The 23,639-nt window shown below is 52.7% G+C and overlaps 1 protein-coding gene across 1 annotated transcript in view; it reads left to right on the top strand.

The window, feature by feature from the left end:
* The window catches only part of SV2A (synaptic vesicle glycoprotein 2A), a 55,600-nt gene extending 32,615 nt beyond the window's left edge, over nucleotides 1-22,985 (top strand). Inside the window, exons 5-13 of the mRNA XM_038382955.2 lie at nucleotides 1,255-1,388; nucleotides 2,770-2,859; nucleotides 4,376-4,486; nucleotides 5,666-5,754; nucleotides 11,252-11,416; nucleotides 12,119-12,252; nucleotides 14,180-14,383; nucleotides 15,481-15,640; nucleotides 20,793-22,985. Of these exons, the coding sequence (XP_038238883.2) occupies nucleotides 1,255-1,388; nucleotides 2,770-2,859; nucleotides 4,376-4,486; nucleotides 5,666-5,754; nucleotides 11,252-11,416; nucleotides 12,119-12,252; nucleotides 14,180-14,383; nucleotides 15,481-15,640; nucleotides 20,793-20,976 (1,271 nt within the window). The 3' untranslated portion in view covers nucleotides 20,977-22,985. The remainder of the gene's footprint in view (nucleotides 1-1,254; nucleotides 1,389-2,769; nucleotides 2,860-4,375; nucleotides 4,487-5,665; nucleotides 5,755-11,251; nucleotides 11,417-12,118; nucleotides 12,253-14,179; nucleotides 14,384-15,480; nucleotides 15,641-20,792) is intronic.
* Nucleotides 22,986-23,639: the final 654 nt, after the last annotated feature.

The raw sequence follows: 23,639 nt of genomic DNA, 5'->3' as shown, positions 1-23,639 counted from the left end.
TCCCCTCCTCCCACACTCTTCCAGTTCCTGACTACGCCCACGGGATGGGAGCCGGTTTGGGTGGGGGAATCAGGGTCATGCTGGCAAGGGCACTGTGCAGGAAGGGGGGGTGCTAATGCTTAATGGGGGTAGGCAGGGAAGCCCTAAGGAGGTGGAGGAGGGAGGAAGGGGACAGGAGTGGAGATGAAGATGCAGCTGCTGCTGACGGGGTGGAAATCTCCCCCCACGCTCCTCCACTTAAGAACCTAAGAACTTAAGAATGGTCACACTGGGCCAGACCAGTGGTCCATCTAGCCCAGTATCCTGTCTCTGACGATGGCCAGTGCCAGATGCTTCTGGCAATCAGAGGTTTAGGGACACCCTGAGCATGGGGTTGGTCCCTGACCGTCGTGGCTAACAGCCATTGCTGGACTTATCCTCCGGGAACTGATCTCATTCTTGTTTGAACCTGGCTGTGGTTTTGGCCTTCACAACATGCCCTGGCAACAAGTTCCACAGGCTGACTGTGTGTTGTGTGAAGTAGCACTTCCTTATGTTGCTTTTAAACCTGTAGCCTATTCATTTCATCTGATGACCCCTAGTTCTTGTGTCAGGTGAAGGGGTAAATAACACTTCTCTAGTCACTTTCTCCCATTCATGATTTTATAAACCTCCCTCATATCCCCCCTTAGTCCTCTCTTTTCTACGCTGAACAGACCCAGGCTTTATAGTCTCTCCTCGTATGGAAATCATTCTATTCCCCTAATGGTTTTTGTTGCCTTTCTCTGCCCCTTTTCCAATTCTAATCTGTCGTTTTGAGATGGGGTGACCAGAACTGCCCGCAGTATTCAAGGTTGGGCGCACCCATGGAATTATATAGCAGCACGATGATAGTTTCTGTCTTAGTATCTATCCCTTTCCTGACGGGTCCTAATATTCTGTTCGCTTTATTGATGGCCGCTGCATATTGAGCGGAGGTTTTCAAAGAACTATCCACAATGACTCCAAGATCCCTCCCGTGAGTGGTAACGGCTAATTTGGACCCCATCATTTTGTTTGTATAGTTGGGATTAGTTTGTCCAATGTGCTTTATTTTGCATGTATCTGCACTGAATTTCATCTGCCCTTTTGTTGCTCAGTCATCCTGTTTAAGGAGACCCCTTTGTGACTCTCGGCAATCAGCTTTGGATGTAGCTATCTTGAGTTCTACCACTTCTCGCTCCTCCTCTCCTGTTTTTCGTTCCCCTTCTCTCATGCCTCCATCGTGTTCCCCAGGCTGGAGTTTCCAGATGGGCTCTGCGTACCAGTTCCACAGCTGGAGGGTCTTTGTCCTGGTCTGCGCCTTCCCCTCCGTCTTCGCCGTCGGCGCTCTCACTACCATGCCTGAGAGCCCACGCTTCTTCCTGGAGGTAAAGTCTGTGCAGCTCGATCCAGGAGGGAGTCAGAAAGGACTCATCTGTGCGTGTCCGCATTTGGGGCCCTGGGCTGCGATGCAGCAGGATGTAAGGCAGAAAGGAGGCACAGGCTGGCTCTGGAGTATGGGGACCAGGTGCTGAACTGGCCTCCAGCTCTGCTCCAACCTCCTGCAGTAGAAACTAGAGACAGGCCAGGAACAGCCGTCAGATGGGACTATCTGAGACGGGGCTTTGGGGTCACAGCCCTGGGCCTAGCAATGAATCCATCAGCCTCAGCAGTGAACAGGTGCCCCAGGACTGAATCCCCCACCTTTGCCCCGAATGGGGGCGATGCAGAAAGCTGGTGCTTCCATATGAGCTCTGGGGATGGAGAGGCGGCTCCTGTATCCAGGACCTGTCAATCTCATAGCCCCTGTTACCAAATCAGCAGCCTGGAGCAGGGATGGTGCTTAGAGCCCACTGGCAGCATGGGGTGTCCCATGGCTATACTGTTTGCTTGCGCGACTCGTGGCGATGCCCCCGTGCACAGGTGGGGTGGGGCTGGGGGGGTGCAGGGAAGGAAGGGCCATTCTGGCTGCAGTGGTGGGGCATGATACCTGGAGGGCAGCGACACCTGGCTTAGGGCCTGGTCTGAGAGGTAGGCCAGCACTGTCACGAGGTGTGGAGTGCCTAGGTCAAGGATTCTCAACCTTTTTTCTTTCTGAGGCCCCCCCCCAACATGCTATAAAAACTCCACGGCCCACCTGTGCCACAACTGCATATAAAAGCATAGATGCTGGAGTGAGGGGAGCTGGGGGTGCAGCTGCACCCCCTGCCTTGAAGTGATTTCCATCATAGACAGGGTTTACAGTTTGGTTCAATGGCTCTCAGCACCTCCACTGTACAAATTGTTCCAGCTCCCCTGTATAAAAGCCAGGGCCAGCATCAGGTGGTAGCAAGCAGGGCAATTGCCTGGGCCACACGCCACAGGGGGCCCTACGAAGCGAAGTTGTTCAGGCTTCGGCTTCAGCCCCAGGTGGCAGGGCTCGGAGCAGGGGGACTTCAGCTTTCTGACCTAGGCTGTAGTGAGTCTAATGCCAGCCCTGCTTGGCGGACCCCCTAAAATCTGCTTGGGGGCCCCCCAAGGGGCTTCAGATCCCTGGTTGAGAACAGCTGGCCTAGGTGACCCTAATTCTTAGGGGCATCTCCTGCATGGCTGACCTCCCTTCAAGCCAGGAAGCATTGGGCAGTGGGGTGCCCCTTGAAGGCTGAGTAGCAGGTACCTAGCACTGGGGGCTCTGGAAGAGCTGGCAGTGGGGGGCAACCTGCCCCATGTTGCTCCCTGCAGGGCTGCATGGCAGCTGGGTCACTAGTGGCCTTGGCTTTTGTCTTGCAGAACGGGAAGCACGACGAGGCCTGGATGGTGCTGAAGCAGGTTCACGACACCAACATGCGAGCCAAGGGCCACCCCGAGAGGGTGTTTTCGGTAAGCGCCACTCGGTCACTCCCCCTGGCTGCTCTGGTCCCCTGGGGCAGAGGAGAGACCTTTAGGCTAGAGGAGAGAGGGGCGAGCCAAGGGAAAATGCTTGTCGGTGGTGACAGAGGAGGGTGTCGTGAGTAGGCTCTGGGCTGGGAGTCAGGAGACCTGGGTTTTATTCCCAGCTCTGCTGCTGAGTTTGGACAAATTGCTCAGTCCCTGAGCCTGGGTTCCCCACCTGTAAATAATGACGATGATCCCTAGCTCTTTCCATCAGCAGAGCAGTATCATTATCCCCATTTCACAGCTGGGGAAACTGAGGCACAGAGAAGGGAATCAACTTGCCCAAAATCACCCAGCAAGTTGGGAATAGAACATGAGTCTCCTGAGTCCCAGCTCAGTGCTCTATCCGCTAGGCCATTTCCCTAACTCTTTGACGGGTTGAGAGTCTAAAACCCGTTCATGGATTATGAGGGTAGTATAGTGCCAGCTGCCTCTATTGGGCCATTGGTGGCATAGGCACCCCCTGTGCAGGGGTTGTTAACGCTACTTTGGTTTGAAATTATTTCTATCACCCCATAAATATAATAGTCCCTGCACCATGGGCCCGCAGCAGGGTTGGAACCTGGCACCTTCCACACCAAATCACAGATCCGGCCCCCAACCCCCTGAGCTAAAGGAGTAACTCTGTTAGCTGGTAGCAGTAATAGACCATTATCCTCTATATGAGCTAGTTGCTAGAGGGTGATGTGGCATGCTGGGCCAGCATCCAACATCTAGGCCGGGATTGGCTCGAATGGGGAGAATCTGAGCCCTAGGATGAGGTGTGCTTGCCACTGCTAGGAGCTGCCCGGCTGCGGTAGGTGGGGCAAAGCAAGGCATGGCAGCTCAGGTAGGGGGGGTGCTGAGCTGTGAAGAGTCTGCGGCATCAAGGCAGAACGGGGTGGTCAGAGGGAACCGAGAAAGGATGTGAGAGGGGGAGATTTATTCTCAATGCGAGGCACAAAGTTGTGCGGGGTCGGGGGAAAGAGTAGGGCTGTGGGGGAGAAGACCCGAGGTGCCGCTTGGATTTGGTGTGATTAGTGTTTCCAGTGAGCCAGCAAAAGGTGGGTGGGGGGCCATGGGGACTGTCAGGGCAGCAGGAGAGGGGGTGGGGGGTTGAGACGGGGTGTTTAGGGGCAGGAGAAGTACTGCAGGGACAGTCCAGTTTCCAAGCTGGGAGAGGTCACCTCCCTGCAGGGGTGAGGCCCTGGCTCTCCAGTCTGCATTGCTGTGGTGGCAGGGGCAGAGATTGGGGTGCAACCTGGCACCAGTTCCCCTGGCACGGGGCGATGGGTCTTCGGCTGGTCTGAGGCCCCATGCTGGAGGGGCCGGACCGGCTGACATCTCTGCCCTCTGAGCTTCCTACTGCCTGTGCTTTATCCCCATCCTGCCATGCCTGGCATCGGGCCCCACCCTGTGCCAAAGGCATGTCCCCATTCTGCCCCACACCACCGATAACCTCGTCTTCCCTCCCGCCTCGCAGGTCACCCACATCAAAACCATCAAGCAGGAGGATGAGCTGATTGAGATCCAGCTGGACACTGGAACCTGGTACCGGCGCTGGATGGTTCGGATCCTGAACCTCTTGCAGCAGGTAGGGCCGGCCCCTGGGCGACCGGGACCTTGTCATAAACCCAGGATCGCAGGGGCCAATTCCACCCCTGGTCTGAGCTACACTGGCGCTGGATTCAGGCCAGAGGACGGCTCCACCCAGCCAGAATACTCCCCCAGCATGGCCAAGAGCCATGTGAGGCACTTGGCCCTATGTGCTGGGCCCTGGGGGGAAGCGGGGTCCTCCCTCCCCTCAGATGACCAGCTTTATCAGGACGTGCCAGGTAACCTCATAGCTTGGCAGGGCTTGTAGGGCAACTCTTCGGGGGTCAGAGGTCAAAACTGAGTGACACCTTGCAAAGTGAAGGGGATTTACCTATCCAGCAATTCCAGCCTCCTTCGCCTCTGGCTGGCCTGTCGCTTGGCCGGGGCACTGCGCCCAGCATGGGGCGGGGTGTGTTTCACGACCCCGCTGCCCCTCGGCTCCTCTGCCCAGAGATCCGAGAGCACTGGTCCCACGGAGACCTGCATGTGGTCCCCGTCCCCTCAGGGGGTGATTCGGGCTGGATTTGAACCCGCAGCCGAGCGTTCTCCAAGCCCGAAGAGGGGGGTCATCCCTGCCCCGTGTGACAGGCATTGGCTTCCTGAGCGAGGGGGGGTATTGGGGGGAGCGTCCTTGGTGGCACTGCAGCTGGGGCTCCTGTAACACACAGACCAGCATGGCAATATCCGGGATCTCCCCCCACTCCCTGCCTGTGGCCTTCCCCGGCACCCACCCCGAGCTGGAACAATCCGCTCCAATGGCCGGGCAGCTTTGCCGTGCCCGAGCAGGGAGGGGGACGCGGACGTGCCCAGCCGGGTCTCCAGGGCTGGGCACCTGGCTCGTGCGGTAGGAAGTCCCTCACCAGCGTCCTGTGTGTCCTAGTGCGCCCCCACATCCGCCGGGCCCTGCTCTGCCAAAATCAATGGGGATTCCTGGGGGGTGGGGTCTGCACCCCAGCCCTCTCTGTGCCCATCCCAACCCTCCTGTTGGCCCCTGTCAATGCACATGCATCAGCTCGCCCATCTGCTGCTGTATTTCTCTCCATCTCTGTCTTCTTCCTCCATTGTACCCCCCATCCCCAGCTGACCCTGCTGGGAGCTGCGCATGTCCCTGTCTGTGCCCATCCCCCAGCAGAGCGGTGAGTGGTACCTTCACGCGCCCCGTCTCTCCCTCCTTCAGGTCTGGAGCAACTTCCTGCAGTGCTTTGCTCCTGAGTACCGGCGCGTCACTCTCATGATGATGGCTGTGTGGTTCACCATGTCCTTCAGGTGCAATGGGCACAGGGACCCCAGGGGGAGGGGTGGGAGAGGGGCCGGAGAGATGATTTCGGCCCCAGTGTTGTTTGCTCTGTGTGACTTGCTGGGTCTGTTTCTTCCTGGCTCTGCTCCCAGTGGGAGAGGGGATTGGCCAGGGTCTCCTCTGAGCCACAAATTATCCCAGGCTCAGTGATGCTTCCCCTTTGCATGGCACGAAGGCCACAAAGTGCTTTGCAAAAGGTGGAGGAATCCCGTTATGCCCATGCTACGGCCAGGGAAACTGAGGCATGGAAGTGAGGGGGAAGTGACTCATCAAAGGTCAGGCAGGGTGTCAGTGGTAGAGACAAGAGCGCAACCCAGGAGTCCTGCCTCTCAGCCCCAACCCTGCTCTAACCTCTTGGTCCCACTCCACACACAGAGCTGGGAACAAAACCCTGGAGTCCCGAGTCCCTGTCCCCTGCTCTAACCACTACATGTACTAACGTACTGTCTCTGTTAGGGAGAGATGGTCACGACCTGGTGTAGATCTTGTGAGGGATGCGAGTATAATCCATGCAGCCTGAAGGAGGGGGATGTAAGATGTCACCGCTGGGAAGGGGAATGGGGCGTGCCCAGGGAAGGAATTAATACAATGTGGTTGATGGGGATTTTCCAGCAGCTGGGTATTGATGTTCCCCTGAGCCACTTTGGTGCCTTATGAGACCCCTGCCCCACCCGTTGTAGGGTTGGTGCCCAGGGTCAGAGGACAGCTCTGCAATCCAGAGGGGGCACGCGCCCCCTGCTCATGCTGCCTGGCTTTCCATGAGGTCCTCCGTGTGCTTCCCTTCTCCCGAGCTCCTTCTGCAGCAGCCAGTCGGCGCCGTGCGGTGGTCGGCAGCGGGTCATACCCAATGGGCTGGCATCAGCCGCGGCTCTGGTTAGGGCCAGCAGGAGAACGGCTTTTTGTGTTGGCGGGGCAGGGGGGAGGGGAACTGTTTGGGGTAGAACCGAAAATGAAACTTTTCAGCAAATCAAAAACTTGGGGAAAAAACCCCAACAGAACATTTCAATCTGGGTTGGATCCTGCGTTGAATGCGGGGAGGTGGAGGAGTATGAGCGTCGGGGCAGGGACAGCTGGGCTGGGGGGTGGGGGTTGAGATGGGGGCAGCAGCATTCTGTCCTTGCTGGGGTCTGGAGAACTGGGGCGGGGGCTGAGAAAGGAGCTGCGATAGTCAAGGGGAGGAAGGGGCTGAAGAAGATTCCAGCACCGCTCAGGCTGAGGCAACATTTTCATGGCCTAAACTCCTCGGGCCAGATCCTCAGCTGGTGTACATTGGTGCGGACACAGCGGAATGAGGCCGATATACCCTGGCTGGGGTTCTGGCCCAGCAACTCCTGTGGAGCTGTGGCCAATTTACACCAGCTGGAGATCTGAGTCCAGATCCTTAAAAGTATTTAGGCACCTAGCTCCCCTTGATTTCAGTCTTGTCATCGCTGTGATTAAATATTTCATTGACTTTAATGTAAATGGAACAATTACCAGCATCATAAGGAGAATCAAAGGCCACCAATTTGCACAGCAGCCCTGCGAGGACAAATCTGCCTCCTTGGCTTTTTGGGACAAATGAGCTCAGCTGCTGATATCGGCCGAGGTCGCGGGGAGCCGGTGAGGGCTCCAATCAGGAACCGTGTCTCTGCAATTGATCTTTGCAAAGTCCTGTCAGTTGGAGCTGGCAGAGAGGTGATTGTCGTGGCGTTCCTCTTGTGCAATCAGGGTCTTGCTTGCAGGCGCAAAGGCTTGAGTGTCTTGCTCCTGTTCTAATTCAAGTTAACTGATTGCCAATTAACTTTAGCAAACTGATCTCTGGACTAGTCTGCTAAAGCGTGTTACAGGACAAGTGTGGGTCCGTTATTGCGATGGTTGGATAATTGCTGAGGCTGTGTTCGCGGTGAGCAACACGCCAAGGAATTGGGTGCTGAGTGCTTGCAGCTCCCATGAAATCCACCCGCTGGGCATCTCTGCAAACGGGGCCATAGGCTGTCCTATTCCTGCTGGCGGGATGTCCCCATGCGTTCGCTGCGGGGGCCATGTCGCTTTGATGCAACTGGTCAGTTGGATCACATGGTATCACGTCTTTTCTTCGATTGGATGAGCGAGCATAAAGATTCCCAATGCAGACAGGGGGGTAATCGATTATTTTTTGTCAAGGTCCACATTTCTTGGTCAAGGTCCAGACTCCAGAGGAAATAATACAAAACTATTAACAATAATGGTGGTAATGAGTAAATAAAAAGATTCTGGTTCCTGTTCAAAAGCATCTGGCAGTCCGGCTTTGGCTCGTCTGCCTATTGCCTACCCTTAGGCAAGCGGGGTGAAGAGAGAGGATGGGAGTCAGAGACTTTCCCCACCACGACCCTCCAGTCTCCTCTCAGTCAGAGAGTTCAGATCTGCCTCCAGAATGCCACGTGCTGACCCAAACCAAGACATTTCCCCGCCCTATTGCTGCCAACAAAGGGTGATGGTGGCTCAGCTGGCCTCGATTCTCCTTGGCGATGTACAGTGGCTTTGCGTGACAGTAGCTCCCCCATCCCCTGGCCCATATCAAGCTCTGGCTCCAAACATTCCTCATTCTGGTTGGCTTCAAACAAACAAACCGACCCCCCTCCCAATGAGCCAGGATCCCCCTGGTGCCGTGCCACTCTTGCTGTGCTCCCCAGCCCCCAGCTAACAAGTCCAGACTCCAACGATGTTCCAGCCCGTCGGCCCCACTCCCAGGGCACTGCTGAGCCTTCCCCTGGCTCGGAGCTAATTAATGCTATGCTTCCTTGCCAGACACTATTAGCTCAGTGTGGGATCCATCTCGCTCACAGAATCCGCCCTCCTCCTCCCTTGCTGGCTGCTATTCCCAGAACAGGATTTCACGCTAGGTTTAGCTGCTGTCAGAGAGGCTGGGGGGTGGGGAGCGGGGATGTTTCAGAATGGGGGAGGAGGTGGCAGGGCTATTTGCTGCACTCCTTGACTTTCCCGGCACAGGCCTGGTGCAGCCCGAGCCCTGCCAAAGCTCTTACGCTCCACCTACACCGGACGGGTCTCCGCCGGGAAGGAGCTATGCACAGGGAAAACTGGAAAGCCGTGCTAACAATGAAGACCCTTTTCTGCAGCAGCGAGACTTGCTAGGCTGTGGAATAGTCTCTGGTGGAGAGGCAGTGGCTTCCCCATTGCTTGGGGAATTGCCATTCACGCCCAAGAAGCCCCACTGAGTTTAGTGGCCAGAATTTGGCTCTGTGGCTGCTGTAGTTAACCGGCTTCTCTGTTTTCAGCCACCTCAGCAACAGGGCCATGCAACTGGGGTAGGGTGTCTTGTATCAGAGGGGGCTTGTATCCCAGCACAAAGCGTACAGGGCTGGGTCACATCACGTAAAGCCCCACAGAAGTCAGTCGGGTAGTCCAGGGTGTGTGTGTGTATCTATCTAATCTGATCTAATCTAATCTATCTATCTATCTATCTATCTATCTATCTATCCCTATACACCCCATCTATCTATCTATCTATCTATCTATCTATCTATCTATCTATCTATCTATCTAACTCCATACACCCCCTCTATCTATCTATCTATCTATCTATCTATCTATCTATCTATCTAACTCCATACACCCCCTCTATCTATCTATCTATCTATCTATCTATCTATCTATCTATCTATCTATCTATCTATCTATCTATCTATCTATCCTCTTTTTGAAAATTAAGACGAAAGCCTATAAACTCCGCATATGTTGGCAGAAGGCGGGAGCGTGATCCAGTGGCTGGAGTTGGAGCCTGGGGATGGATCAGGACTCCTGGCTTCTGTGTCTGGGAGGGAATCTGCTCCCGTGACTATAGTATAGGGCTAGGAGTCAGGACTCCTGGGTTCTATTCCTGGCAGTGTTGTTGACCACACCTTGGGAAGGACTTCAGGAAGACTCAGGACTCTAGTAGCTGTCCTTGGTGCTGAAGCATGGAGCTCAGCGCAGAGAATCTGCCATGAGAATCGCTGCAGGAAAGGCCATTTCTTTCTCCCCTTCCCTCCCCCCTTTTTCTCTGAACACCCCAAGGGCCCCCAGCTATGCAGGGGTCAGTACATTTTCCAGCTGTCTTTAAGCCAACATTACAATCAGTGGGGGACTCATGTGACTGGTTCAGGGGGCGGTGGGTGGACGGGGCGGGGGGGGGCCAAGCATGCCTGGCTGGTGCCTGTGCTCTGGATACACAAAAGATCCCAATCTACATGGCTGCACTCTTGATGAGCCTGCCCGCCCCTCTGCCCCCACAACCCAACACCTATTTATTTATGCACACCCCACCGAGTCCAGAGACCTCCTCCCAGCACTGGCCATCCCCCCGTGCAGGGAGAGCCAGGTGCACCCCATTCTATGGGGCAACTATGGGGCCTTCAGGTGGCTGGTTCAAATCCAGCATTGGATGGCAGAGAGCAACAAGTGTTTGGGGAAAAGGCTTGGTAGGTTTGAGCCCAGATTTAGGGGTGGGGCTCCCCAGTCACAGCCAGCCCCTTGTGGGCAGCCTCGGGACAGTGGCCAAAGACAGAATGGTCCATGGAGAATGGGTGCCCGCAGAGGCATGCTGTCAGGGCAGCATGCTGAGATAGGTTGCCCTGTTATTAGCTGAGATTTAAGAACCAGATCCAGCACACATTGGAGATAGAGCCCAGGACTGGGACTTGAGACACCTGGGTCCCTTGTCTGATACTTAGATTTTAAGTCAAGCTGGTTGGGGATTTTTCTGAGACATGTTTTTATGCAAAAAATAAAATAAAATTGCAGATTCGTGGAAACCGAATCGTTCTGCAGGAAAGGGGTGAACTGACGAATTGCCCAGCTGGAAAGAAACCCTCAGAAGGATCAAAATGGGATGTTTCGACCTTTTTGAAACCAAAAGTTTAGTTTCCAGTTGGAAACGACTTTTTGTTTGGAAATTTAACTTAATTTATACTTTTAAAAAAATGTTTAAAAAAGAAAAACAAACAGGTCAAAATGTAAATGAAGCATTTTAAAAGGATCAAAATGAAGCAGTTTGAGTGACCTGAACTGCAGGTTTTTTGGGTTTTTTTTTTCAGTTTGTGAAAAAAAATTGAGATTTCATCTTTTCATCCTGAGTTGATACCGGAACATTTTTCAGAATCTCCCGGGAAATCACTTCCCGCCCAGTGCTAACTGTGAGCACCTTGGAGCAGAGCCTGAGATTTGTTCCTTCTTTGTATGGCTCCTAGCACCCTGGGCTCCTGCCCCATGACTGAGGGTCCTCATGCTACCATAATGCACCTAATAGCAGTGTACAGCACAAAGCACATTGGGTGCCTGCTCCATGACTTAGGGTGCTAGTGCTACCATAATGCACCTAATAGCAATAACAATGTTCAGCTCCTAGCACAATGGGGTCCTAGTACATGACTCAGGCTCCTAGCCACTAAATACAAACAGTTCTGATCTCTCTCTCTCTCTCTCTCTCTCTCTCTCGCTCTCTGATAGTTACTACGGCTTGACTGTCTGGTTCCCAGACATGATCAAGCATTTACAGAACATCGAATATGCCTCTCGCACCAAGCTCTTCACCCGCGAGAAGGTGGAACACTTCACCTTCAACTTCACCCTGGAGAACCAGATCCACCGCAACGGTGAATACTTCAATGACAAGTGAGTAGTGGGTCGACCCTTCTCACCCCCAGGGCACTTAGCCAGAGCCCTTTTTGACCCTTGTGAGATGGGCTGAGGTGCTGGGGTGGGGAGGAGCAGGGCGTGCTCACGGAAAACAACCAGGTGTCCCTATACTGGGCAGAGCCTGCAAAGACACTGGGAGGTTAGTGGGGTCTAACATGGCCCCATGGTTGCAGAGAATGGGCTGCAGGTACCTGCGCTGGGGGATAGCTAGCCTGGCCAGTGCTGGGAGGAGGTCTCTGGGCTCAAGAGGAGGGGGGTGCATAAATAAATAGGTGCTGAGGGAAATGCAGCCAGAATCTCACCAGGAGTGCAGCCCTAGAGGTTGGGATCCCTTGTGTATCCAGAACATGGGCATCAACAGGGCAAGCTTGAACCCCCACTCTACCACACACCAACTCCTACCTTTACGGACCCCCAGAGTCCATGCAAGCCTTGAGTTATCTGCTGTGCCAATTGCAAATACTTAATTAACTCCCAATTGTGGCTACTCATCCAATAGGGACTGAACTGAGACCCCACCAAACTCATTGCACAGAAGGGTCGCCGAACATCCAGTGTCTGGCTTAGCAGGTCCAGAAACCATTTTTGTTTCCCCATGATGGAGGGAGACCCACACGTCCCACACCCCTTATCCCAGTCGCTCTTGGGTCGCTCAGTCCCTGGGTTCGTCCCTGGTAGGTTCATCGGCCTCAAGCTGAAATCCGTCTCCTTTGAGGACTCCCTGTTTGAGGAGTGCTACTTCGAAGACATCACCTCCAGCAACACCTTCTTCAAGAACTGCTCCTTCATCTCCACTGTCTTCTACAACACAGGTAACTTCCTGCTGCCCTGTAACAAGTCGATGGGCCATCTAGATCAGTGGTTCTCAACCTGGCCCAATCAGCACAGAGGTGCAGCCCATGTGACATCCTCAGGGCCATACAGATAGTATAGGATGCGGCCCACAATGATAAATAGGTTGAGACCCACTGAGACAGTACCAGACCCACTGGGCCACATTGACTCTCTGGCTTTTAGGTTATGTCTTCACTGCAAAGGTCTGTTCTGAACTTGGATTCACTGACTCAGGTTAACATAGCAGTACAGACCTGGCAGTTTGGGTCAGCAGCTCAAATTCAAGTTTACAGGGCAACCAGGGATTGAACTTGAGACACTAAACGCAGTTAAAAGCCAAGTTGCCGTGTCTTAACTTCTATTTGAACCTGAGTTAGCTAATGTGGGTTAGTTAACCCATATTAAGGACACACAGTATTTTGCAGTGTAGACATGCCCTTAGAGACAGGCTGAAATCTCCAACACTGGACCTTGCTGGCTAATAGTATACCTCATAGGGGAGGTTCCTTCCTGACGGCCAGCTGGTGGTCAGCTTGTTCCATGGAGCATGAGGATTAATAGCCCTTGTGTTCACTAGCTGACTAGCACAGATGCTGCATTTGGGATCCCTTGAAGGGGAGGGCAAGTGACATGAACATGATGGGGGAACAAACAGGGGGCCTGATTCTCCACTGCCCTGCCCCCATCTGCAGCCATTTACACACACTGATGCAAAGGGGGTGTAAAATGCTACCAGGCAGCATCTGGGAACCACTTTGCACTGTTGGAAATGGCTGGGCAAGGTGCAGGGCGGAGGAGGATTGGGCCAGGGCGGTCTTGTTTTAGGGCCTTAATTCTCCACCCGGCCCTCTGTGGGGCTAGAAATTGCTGCACTTGCTATGAGGCTGCTGCTCAATATCCTCTGGGCCATGCTAATTAGCTGTTTCACGGTGACTCAGCACTGAATAGACTCTGATGGGCTTTGGGAGGGGAGCCCTAGACAACGAGAGATCAGGCAGCTGGAGCTGCTAACCCACATATTTTCTGAAAGGCATCAACAAACACTGTTGAAGGGGGAGCAAACAGCTGGTAAATTTATCCCCGCGCCCCAAAAAAGCCATCTTCACCTGGGACAGACGCCACTCCAAGGCTGGCCCTGTGTGTGCGCGAACAAATGACCACTCGGGACTTCTGTGTCCAACCCTCCCTATATTGCAATGTCGCACTGAGTGATGCTGCCCTCTGGTGGGTTGGACCTAGCCATTAAAACCCAGGCGCCCGGCTGTTCACCTTGATTAAGAATCCCTGGGCCGGTCTGCAAAACACAAAAGTGTTAGTCCCGGTCAAGTTCCCCTTGATTAATGACATCCTGGTGGCTTACAGTTCCCCTGCATTTCTATCTCCACTTCCAGCATTGCTGCATGCTGTTGAACAGCCTCTGAGTTCCACTTCAGAGGTGGCTGCATTTCAGTGGGGGGGTGAGCAATCCCTGTGAAGCATTGCTGTGTAGTCCCTAAACAGCAGCCATGTTCTGTCCCAGAGGTGGCTGTTTTTCAGTGGTGGGTGAGTGACAGTGTGCAGCATTGCGGTGAGGGCGCTAAACAGCAGCCATGTTGCATATCAGAAGTGGTTTGCTTTTCGGTGCTGGGTGAGCAAACCCTGTGCAGTGTTGCTGTCCATCCATTACGCAGCAGCTGTGGTCCAACCCTGAGGTGGCGTGGCTGCATTGCAGAGCTGGGAGAGCATCCCTGCGCAATGCTGATGTGTAGTCGTTAAATAGCAGCTGCGCTCCACCTCAGAGGCAGCTGCATCTCAGCCCATCTTCCTCCTATCCCCCAGTGCTTGGTGGGAGGGGCAAACAGCCTGCTAATTGCTCTGTAGCTCAGTGCAAGGCCATGCCCGGTGTCGTCTTCTCCCTCTCCACAGACCTGTTTGAGTACAAATTCATCAACACCAAAATCATCAACAGCACCTTCCTGCACAACAAAGAAGGCTGCCAGCTGGACTTCAGCGACGACAACAACGCCTACATGATCTACTTCGTCAGCTTCCTGGGCACCCTGGCCGTGCTGCCGGGGAACATTGTCTCGGCCCTGCTCATGGACAAGATCGGGCGCCTCCGGATGCTGGGTGAGGGGCGGGGATGCTGCCAGGGGACTGGCAGGGGGAGTGGTGGTGGTAGCATGGGGGTATGGATAGTCTGTTCCTTCTGCACTGATCCCCCTCTAGACCCTGGCTGCAGGAGCAAAAATTGACTCCCGCCCCTTTAATCCAGCTTCCCTGTGGCTTGAAGTTGCAGCTGCCCCCTTCTGGCTAGAGAGGGTCTCACCCCTTAGCAGAGTCCCCAGGCTGGCTGCATGCCTCCTTGGGAGAGCTGGGAAGGAAAGGTTTCCCCAGCCCGTGAGAATTTTTGAGATTTCAAAGTTTTCCCCCATCCAGATTCGGGACGAAAATTTGAAATCTTAAAAATTGTCCCGCACTGAAAATCAGAATATATGCTTTCCGAAGACAGTCAGTGACACATTATGTTTCAAAATGTTTGGTTTTTATTTCTACCTCTTCTCTTTTGAAAATATGGGTGTTTAGTATCAACGAACAATGTTTCAAAATGAAAAGTCCTTTTAAGCTGAAAGACAGAGCTCCACAAACTGTTTGAAATGGGAAATTCATCAGATCTGATCCTTTCCCAAGAACAGGTTCAATGAATCCATTTTCCTACCAAAAAAAAAAAAAAGTTGAGTTGAAAATTTCCCAACTGGCTCTATTCCTTGGTTGATGCTTGAACTGGACCCTCTTGGTCCATAGGCATCAGCCGTTCCCACTGAAACTTTCCCAGGGGAAACTTCTCCATGCAGAGCAGGGGCACAGCTAGGATTTGCAACCCTGCACCATTCAGGCCAGCTGCCCCAGCTGCCTCTTGTAGCTGGAGGGCCTGGCAGAATTGCAGAGTCAGTGGTTTTTGCACCGGCAGAACGAAGGAGCAAAGAGGAAGCTGGTGAGAGATGGTGGGTAGTGCAGGGAGGCTGCAGAAGAGAAGGGCCTTGCACTGGGTTTTGCAGAGGGGATGGTCAGGAGGCCTTGCAGGACCTATGGAGGCTGATGCATAGGAGAAGGCTCTTGCACCAGACGGGTGATGCTGGCTCTGACAGGTACAATTCCAGCAAGGCCTGTACCCACGGATACACCCTCCTCCCCAGCCTAACATGCCTCTCCTCGTCCTGCTGCAGCCGGCTCGAGCGTGATGTCGTGCATCAGCTGCTTCTTCCTGTCGTTCGGGAACAGCGAGTCAGCCATGATTGCGCTGCTCTGCCTTTTCGGGGGGGTCAGCATTGCCTCCTGGAACGCCTTGGACGTGCTGACGGTGGAGCTTTACCCCTCAGACAAAAGGTACAAGTCCCCGCCTCCGTTATCCACCCAAGGCAGAGCAAGTCCTGATCCCAGGATGCCCAGTCCAGACATGGGCTGGTCCCATGAAGCCACCTCAGGGTAGCTGAGAAGGAGCAATCTGGTAGCTTTGGGGACACAATGCAGTAACGATAAATACTTGCTAGGGCTTGAAGGCCCCTGCATGTGGGGAGGAGGGACGGTGGCCCAAAGGCTAAAGCAGAATGACTGGGAGTCAAGACTCCTGGGTTCTATTCTCAGCCCCAGGAGGAGTGTTTAGTGGTTAGAGCAGAAGCAACTAAACTTAATTTTTCTGGAAAATGCCAATTTGGCAGAGTGAAATCTTGAGCCAAATCAGGCACAGATTTGACCATACCTTTGTTGAATGCCAGCTCTAGGGGATAGAGAGACAAAGACCAGGGCTCCCCTGGCTCCCCCCCGCCCCGGCTCTGTGGGATGAGCAGCACTGCTCCAGCGCTAGGGTGACCAGATGTCCCGATTTTATAGGGGCAGTCCTGATATTCGAGGCTTTGTCTTCTATAGGCACCTATTACCCCCACCCCCTCTCCTGATTTTTCACACTTGCTGTCTGGTCACCCTCTCGGCTGCCTAGAGCTGGGGGCGGTTCACAGGGAGGCAGTGTGGCAGGGCTCTGCCTCTCCAGCAGTGGGGTGGGAACGCACTTGTCAATTTCACACAAAATTAACTAGAGCCTTCCCTGAGTGCAGCTGGAAGGCCAAAAAGTTCCATTTCAGTTTTTACCAAATGGAATTTTTCCTTAAGCCTGTTTCCATGAAAATTTCCACAATTTTGACATTTGGGATCTGAGTTACCCAGGAAAGAATTTTCTGTAGTATCTGGCTGGTGTTCTGTAGTATCTGGCTGGTGAATCTTGCCCATATGCTCAAGGTTTAGCTGATCGCTATATTTGGGGTCGGGAAGGAATTTTCCTCCAGGGCAGATTGGAGAGGCCCTGGAGGTTTTTCGCCTTCCTCTGTAGCATGGGGCATGGTTGACTTGAGGGAGACTTCTCTGCTCCTTGAAGTCCTTAAACCATGATTTGAGGACTTCAATAGCTCAGACATAGGTGAGGTTTTACATAGGAGTGGGTGGGTGAGATTTTGTGGCCTGTGCTGTGCAGGAGGTCGGACTAGATGATCAGAATGGTCCCTTCTGACCTTAGTATCTATTCACCCTGCTTTGGGAGCGCACATTTTGATTAATAAGATTCAGACTTTTCAGCTTGGAAAAGAGACGACTAAGGGGGGGGGATATGACTGAGGTCTATAAAATCATGATGGGTGTGGAGAAAGTGAATCAGGAAGTGTTATTTACTCCTTCTCGTAACACAAGAACTGGGAATCACCCAATGAAATTAATAGGCAGCAGGTTTAAAACAAACAAAAGGAAGTATTTCTTCACACAACACACAGTCAACCTTTGGAGCTCTTTGCCAGAGGATATTGTGAAGGCCAAGACTATAACAGGGTTCAAAAAAGAACTAGATAAATTCATGGAGGACAGGTCCATCAAGGGCTATTAGCCAGGATGGAGAGGGATGGTGTCCCTAGCCTCTGTTTGCCAGAAGCTGGGAATGGGCGACAGGGGATGGATCACTTGGTGGTTCCCTGTTCTGTTCATTCCCTTTGGGGCCCCTGGCACTGGCCACTGTTGGTAGACAGGATACTGGGCTAGATGGACCTTTGGTCTGACCCAGTATGGCTGTCCTTATGTTCTTAAAACTGGACAAATTTTCACAGAAAGGAAGCCCCCTTCCCCTCTTTTTCAGCCAGTTCTAGTCCCAGCTCTGGGTGGGGAGTGGTGTCTACTGGGCAGAGTAGAGCACTGGGTCACAGGACTCCTGGGGAATCCTCTTCCCACTCTGCCTCTGCCTGGCTGCACAGATTTGTCACTTCCTCTTGCTGCACCCCAGTTTTCTCCTCTGTGAATTGGGCACTGACTGTAGATAGCATGGGTGCATTTGACTCTGAGAGTGGGACCACTGAGGAGATTTTATGCCACATCACGATAAGCCTGCTGGCTGGCATCCCCTCCATTTGCAGTCGGCTCCCAACCCCTCTCCCTGGTCTGCCAATTTGTCCTGCCCCGCCCCTCCGAGATGCTAGGGGTTCCCCATAAACCTTTGTGCTTAGGAAAGGCCCACAAAGGATTCTGGGAGCACATCAATATTTGCATGCGGTGGGAGGAGGGAGGCTGCTGGTTTGAGACTGAACATGGACAAGGTATTGTCAAGTTTCAGATTAGCAGCCGTGTTAGTCTGTATTCGCAAAAAAGAAAAGGAGGACTTGTGGTACCTTAGAGACTAACACATTTATTTGAGCATAAGCTTTCGTGAGCTACAGCTCACTTCATCGGTATTGTCAATGCAGTCCATTAGAGGGGCTCAAGGGCGCCACCTCCAGGCCAACCCATGATTCACATCTTTCACCTGGGGCTGTGAGTCACTGCAGCTGCCCCCTGCTGACACCGCTGATTGCAGGGGAGAAATCACGCAGGCACAACTGATGCCCAGAGCTGCCAGGTTGGGCCTTGGCTGCCTGGCGGGCCTGTCACTGAGAGCGAAGGGCATTGATTCATGGGCGCCAGGTAGTGGTCTGGGCTGCCCTTGTGCCTGATGCATTTGTGCTCGGCTCTTTGCAGACCTGTAGGAAAAGGGGATCTTTGACTGCAGCTTGCCGAAGGCTGGAAATAGACAGTAGGAAGGGAGAGGAGGGCAGGTGGCTGAGTATAGAGACTGGGGAGCTGCTCCAGGTATTAAGACATTAAATGGACCAGACTTTGCTTTAGCAGGGGGCTTCGGGGCTCCTGGAAGGAGGAGCCCCCACACCCAGCAGGTCGGGGGAATGGCAGCTGGGCCCTTGTGCTGACTAGAGGTGGGCTGCAGAGTTTGCAGCTAAAGTTAGAAAGTAGGGACTGTCGTTGAAGAGTTTTACAGTAGCTTAGACCAGACACCAGAGCTTTGTCATAATCGGTGTTAAATACACTGGGGCGACTGATTTCCTGATAGAAAGACACATGCGAACAGCAGAGCTTTAAACAGTGTGTGTCTAAAAGAAAAAAGAAAAGGAGTACTTGTGGCACCTTAGAGACTAACAAATTTATTAGAGCATAAGCTTTCGTGAGCTACAGCTCACTTCATCGGATGCATTTGGTGGAAAAAACAGAGGGGAGATTGATATACACACACAGAGAACATGAAACAATGGGTTTATCATACACACTGTAAGGAGAGTGATCACTTAAGATAAGCCATCACCAGCAGCAGGGGGGGGAAAGGAGGAAAACCTTTCATGGTGACAAGCAAGGTAGGCTAATTCCAGCAGTTAACAAGAATATCAGAGGAACAGTGGGGGGTGGGGTGGGAGGGAGAAATACCATGGGGAAATAGTTTTACTTTGTGTAATGACTCATCCATTCCCAGTCTCTATTCAAGCCTAAGTTAATTGTATCCAGTTTGCAAATTAATTCCAATTCAGCAGTCTCTCGTTGGAGTCTGTTTTTGAAGCTTTTTTGTTGAAGGATAGCCACTCTTAGGTCTGTGATCGAGTGACCAGAGAGATTGAAGTGTTCTCCAACTGGTTTTTGAATGTTATAATTCTTGACGTCTGATTTTTGTCCATTCATTCTTTTACGTAGAGACAGTCCAGTTTGGCCAATGTACATGGCAGAGGGGCATTGCTGGCACATGATGGCATATATCACATTGGTAGATGCGCAGGTGAACGAGCCTCTGATAGTGTGGCTGATGTGATTAGGCCCTATGATGGTATCCCCTGAATAGATATGTGGACAGAGTTGGCAACGGGCTTTGTTGCAAGGATAGGTTCCTGGGTTAGTGGTTCTGTTGTGTGGTGTGTGGTTGCTGGTGAGTATTTGCTTCAGATTGGGGGCCTGTCTCCAAGCAAGGACTGGCCTGTCTCCCAAGATCTGTGAGAGTGATGGGTCGTCCTTCAGGATAGGTTGTAGATCCTTGATGATGCGTTGGAGGGGTTTTAGTTGGGGGCTGAAGGTGATGGCTAGTGGCGTTCTGTTATTTTCTTTGTTGGGCCTGTCCTGTAGTAGGTGACTTCTGGGTACTCTTCTGGCTCTGTCAATCTGTTTCTTCACTTCAGCAGGTGGGTATTGTAGTTGTAGGAATGCATGATAGAGATCTTGTAGGTGTTTGTCTCTGTCTGAGGGGTTGGAGCAAATGCGGTTATATCGTAGCGCTTGGCTGTAGACAATGGATCGAGTGGTATGATCTGGATGAAAGCTAGAGGCATGTAGGTAGGAATAGCGGTCAGTAGGTTTCCGATATAGGGTGGTGTTTATGTGACCATCGCTTATTAGCACCGTAGTGTCCAGGAAGTTTCCCCATGGTATTTCTCCCTCCCACCCCACCCCCCCACTGTTCCTCTGATATTCTTGTTAACTGCTGGAATTAGCCTACCTTGCTTGTCACCATGAAAGGTTTTCCTCCTTTCCCCCCCCTGCTGCTGGTGATGGCTTATCTTAAGTGATCACTCTACTTACAGTGTGTATGATAAACCCATTGTTTCATGTTCTCTGTGTGTGTATATAAATCTCTCCTCTTTTTTTTCCACCAAATGCATCCGATGAAGTGAGCTGTAGCTCACAAAAGCTTATGCTCTAATAAATTTGTTAGTCTCTAAGGTGCCACAAGTACTCCTTTTCTTTTTGCGAATACAGACTAACACGGCTGCTACTCTGAAACCTGTCTAAAAGAAAACTCCTTTCCCCTCTCCATCATTGGCTGTTATGGGTAGCATCTGCGCCCCAGCTGAGTTCAGGGCCCCATCGTGCTGGGTGCTGTACATATATCGAGAGAGAGGCAGGCCTTGCCACAAAGCGCTCACAGTTGAAATGGCGAAAGGGTGCGAGGGGAAGGAACTTGGCTGAGGTCCTGCAGTAGATCAGTGGCACAACCAGGAATAGAACACAGGGGTCCAAGTTCCCAGGCCACGAGGCTGAAACGCAGTTAGATTACGCTGGACTGCTGCTGCTATGACCTTGCTTGTTCTCCACCTTTTAGGGAGAAAGGGGCCATTAATCCCCCGCGAACACACCAGCCTTCTCCTCCCGCCCAAACCTTTTAGCTCGCCCGTAACCTCAGCCTCTCTCCCTGCTTCTCCAGGACGACAGCCTTCGGCTTCCTCAATGCCCTCTGCAAGCTGGCGGCCGTCCTTGGCATCAGCAGCTTCACCTCCTTCGTCGGCATCACGAAAGCCGTGCCCATCTTGCTGGCCTCGACCGCGCTGGCCGTGGGCAGCTCGCTAGCGTTGAGGCTGCCGGAGACACGCGGGCAGGTGTTGCAGTGAGTGGGGCGTGCCCTGCCCCCCCACCCCGATTCTCCCCTGCTCCAGGGAGATTAGAGTTGTTAGACACTGTGAAATGTCTGATTTTCTGATTTTGATTATTTTATTTTTTTGCCCCCCCCCGGCTCCTCTCCCCTCTTTTTTCGGTATCATTATGTGTGTGAGAATCGGCTCATTCGTTGTGGAAGTTGGGGGGGGGGATAAAACTTGACTGAGAAGGAGAAGGGGGGAAATAACCTCTTTGCACTAAATTCAGGCTGGAAACGGCTCAGCCCTGGCAGTGTGAACTGATTAACTGGGCAGGTGCCAATTGACTTAGCTCCTGATCAAAGCTGGATGCTAGGGGCTAGTGACAGCTCCTCAAGGGGACATCTAATGTCTAGGCACTCTGCCACGGGGCAGTAACCCGGAACCCCTCTGTGGAGCTGGCTCTAGGGTGTGTGCTGGTGAACACGTGATCCATTTAACTTTACACACGTGGGTGTAAACTAGTAGTATGTGCAATGTGTGCTCACGGATCTTGGCTGTGTAATATTCTCCGAATCCTCATTTATTTTTTTCATTGGGTACCTGTGGTGTATGGAGAGCAACACAATCCCTCCCCCTGCACTTCTCTCCCCCCTGCTTTTTTGGGGCCCTTTGAGTCATATGTAAAGTAGCGTCGATTTCAGGTGTTAACAAAGCATCCATTTCAGGCTTCTAAGCCAGGTTTGCAGGAGCAAATCAGCAGAGCTAAGTCGTTCCTCTGTGTCACATGAACCGAATTTGCAATCCTGATCGGCACGTGTCTTTGCATCATGTCTCGCTGGTGTCACAAATGTCTGGTGAATCCATGCCAGGTGCTGCAGGTATACACCCTTGTAGGCTCTAGTGGTATTAGGCATTCATACATTTTTCAGGCAGCAGATCTAGGCTCTCATCGGCATGGCAGAGGCTGTGTCAGAGCAGTGGTTCCATCCTTGGCTCTGGTAGGTGGATTGTCCCAGTGTGCTGTGCCTCAGTTTCCCCAGCTGTAAAACAGGGATCATGATACTTGCATCCTTCTGTTGAGTGCTATAGAGGAAAGGTGCTGTATGTGAGAGCAAAGTAGCATTCTTTTTTCTCCTTTGGACCCACATCAGCTCAGACATCCCTCTGTAACTGGACCGAATTTAATGCGCTAATCCAGGAAGATTCCCCTCTTCCAGTTATCCATTTCAGATGCACAAGACAGCGATGCTCGGTTTCTTTTAATATTGTTTATTCAGGGATTTTAAATGTTTTTTCTGTGTGGAGGGAGAAAATTTGACTTTGAAGCTTAGGGATTGTGGTTGTGGTTGTTGTTGTTTTTAATTCTCCCCAAGCCCCTCCCCACAGCGACCATCCAGAAACACAGCTGGGGCCGGGGGGGAGGGGGTGATAGTGGCACCTGTGATTCCCCAAAATGAGATCAGGGCTCCATCATGCTAGGCCAGCAGCCCAGCTGGCCTGAGAGTGACGCTAACCTCTGTCTTGTCTGTGGGTTGCTGGTCATTCGGATTAGGTGTTCTGTGTATTTAATTCTGTAGCCGTCTGTCTCTCTGCCCTCCTCCAGTTCCTTGGTCAACACCAAGGTCTGGTCTACACTTAAAAAAAATTAGATTGACCCAGCTACGTCGCTTAGGGCCGAGAAAAATCTCGTACCCTGTGTGCCTTACTTAGGCTGACCTAACCCTAGAAGTAGCTGCTGCTAGGAAGAATTCTTCCGTCAACCTAGCCCCGGCCTCCCAGGGAGGTGGATTGATCCCACTGATGGAACATAATGGAACGCCCTGGTGCAGATGTAGCCTGTTAGCACCAGAAGGGGTTTTCCCATCCGTGTAAGAACGCCACCTCCTCGCACGCCGGTAGCGACGTTGATGGAAGCAGTCTTCCCACACAGTCTTCCACACGGCATGCAGGGCTGCCGATTTTTCATGTCCTCGACACATGCAGCTGGCCTGGGGAGAGGGTGCATTTAGTGTCACCCAGCAGGGGGGTTGGGTTGTAGATGTGGGAAAAGAGAGGAAAGACCATGAGTGCCTAGGGCTCTGTCCCATGTCTCAGCAGGCCCGTGATTGTGTTTTGCTATTCCCCCCTCTTCCACCTCCCATCCTTTTCAGGAACGCTTGCCTATGTAGTCACCCTCCGCCTCCAGATTTAATTAACTTGCACCCAGGCCTGCCCAGAGAAGGGGCCCTGAGACGTCAGGTTCACTGGGGCCCTCCTGCCTCCTCTGATTTCACCCCAGCTATCGACATTTTGGGAGCCCACTGTGCTCGGGTCCCCAGGACAATTGTCCCTCTTCTCATGCCTATTCAGGAACAGCTTTGCAAGAGTGCAAACCAGGCGTCCAGCTTGGAGCAGAGGTTTTTTTTGCGGGGGGAGGGCTGCTCATTGAAGGGGGGGCAGTTCCACCCCTTCAGACAGGTCTACCAGGGAAAATGGAGCAATGGCATCTCTTAACCATCACAGGGCGAGTAAGATCCTTGAAAATCTATTGCCTGGGACGGTTGCCAGAGGGAACCCCCCCCCCCCGAGTCTGAGGGCAGCTAAAGCCAGGGGAGGATCAAAACTTAGCACTTAAGGCACCATCGCTCCACGCAAATGGGCTCTACTTTTGCAAAACCCAAAGCACCGCGCCTTGCTCATTAAAGACGGGACAAACC

This window comes from Dermochelys coriacea, chromosome 24 (assembly GCF_009764565.3).
Source record: "Dermochelys coriacea isolate rDerCor1 chromosome 24, rDerCor1.pri.v4, whole genome shotgun sequence".
Classification (NCBI taxonomy): domain Eukaryota; kingdom Metazoa; phylum Chordata; order Testudines; family Dermochelyidae; genus Dermochelys; species Dermochelys coriacea.
The sequence above is the reverse complement of the archived record's forward strand: the minus strand, read 5'-3'. Positions and strand labels throughout refer to the sequence as shown.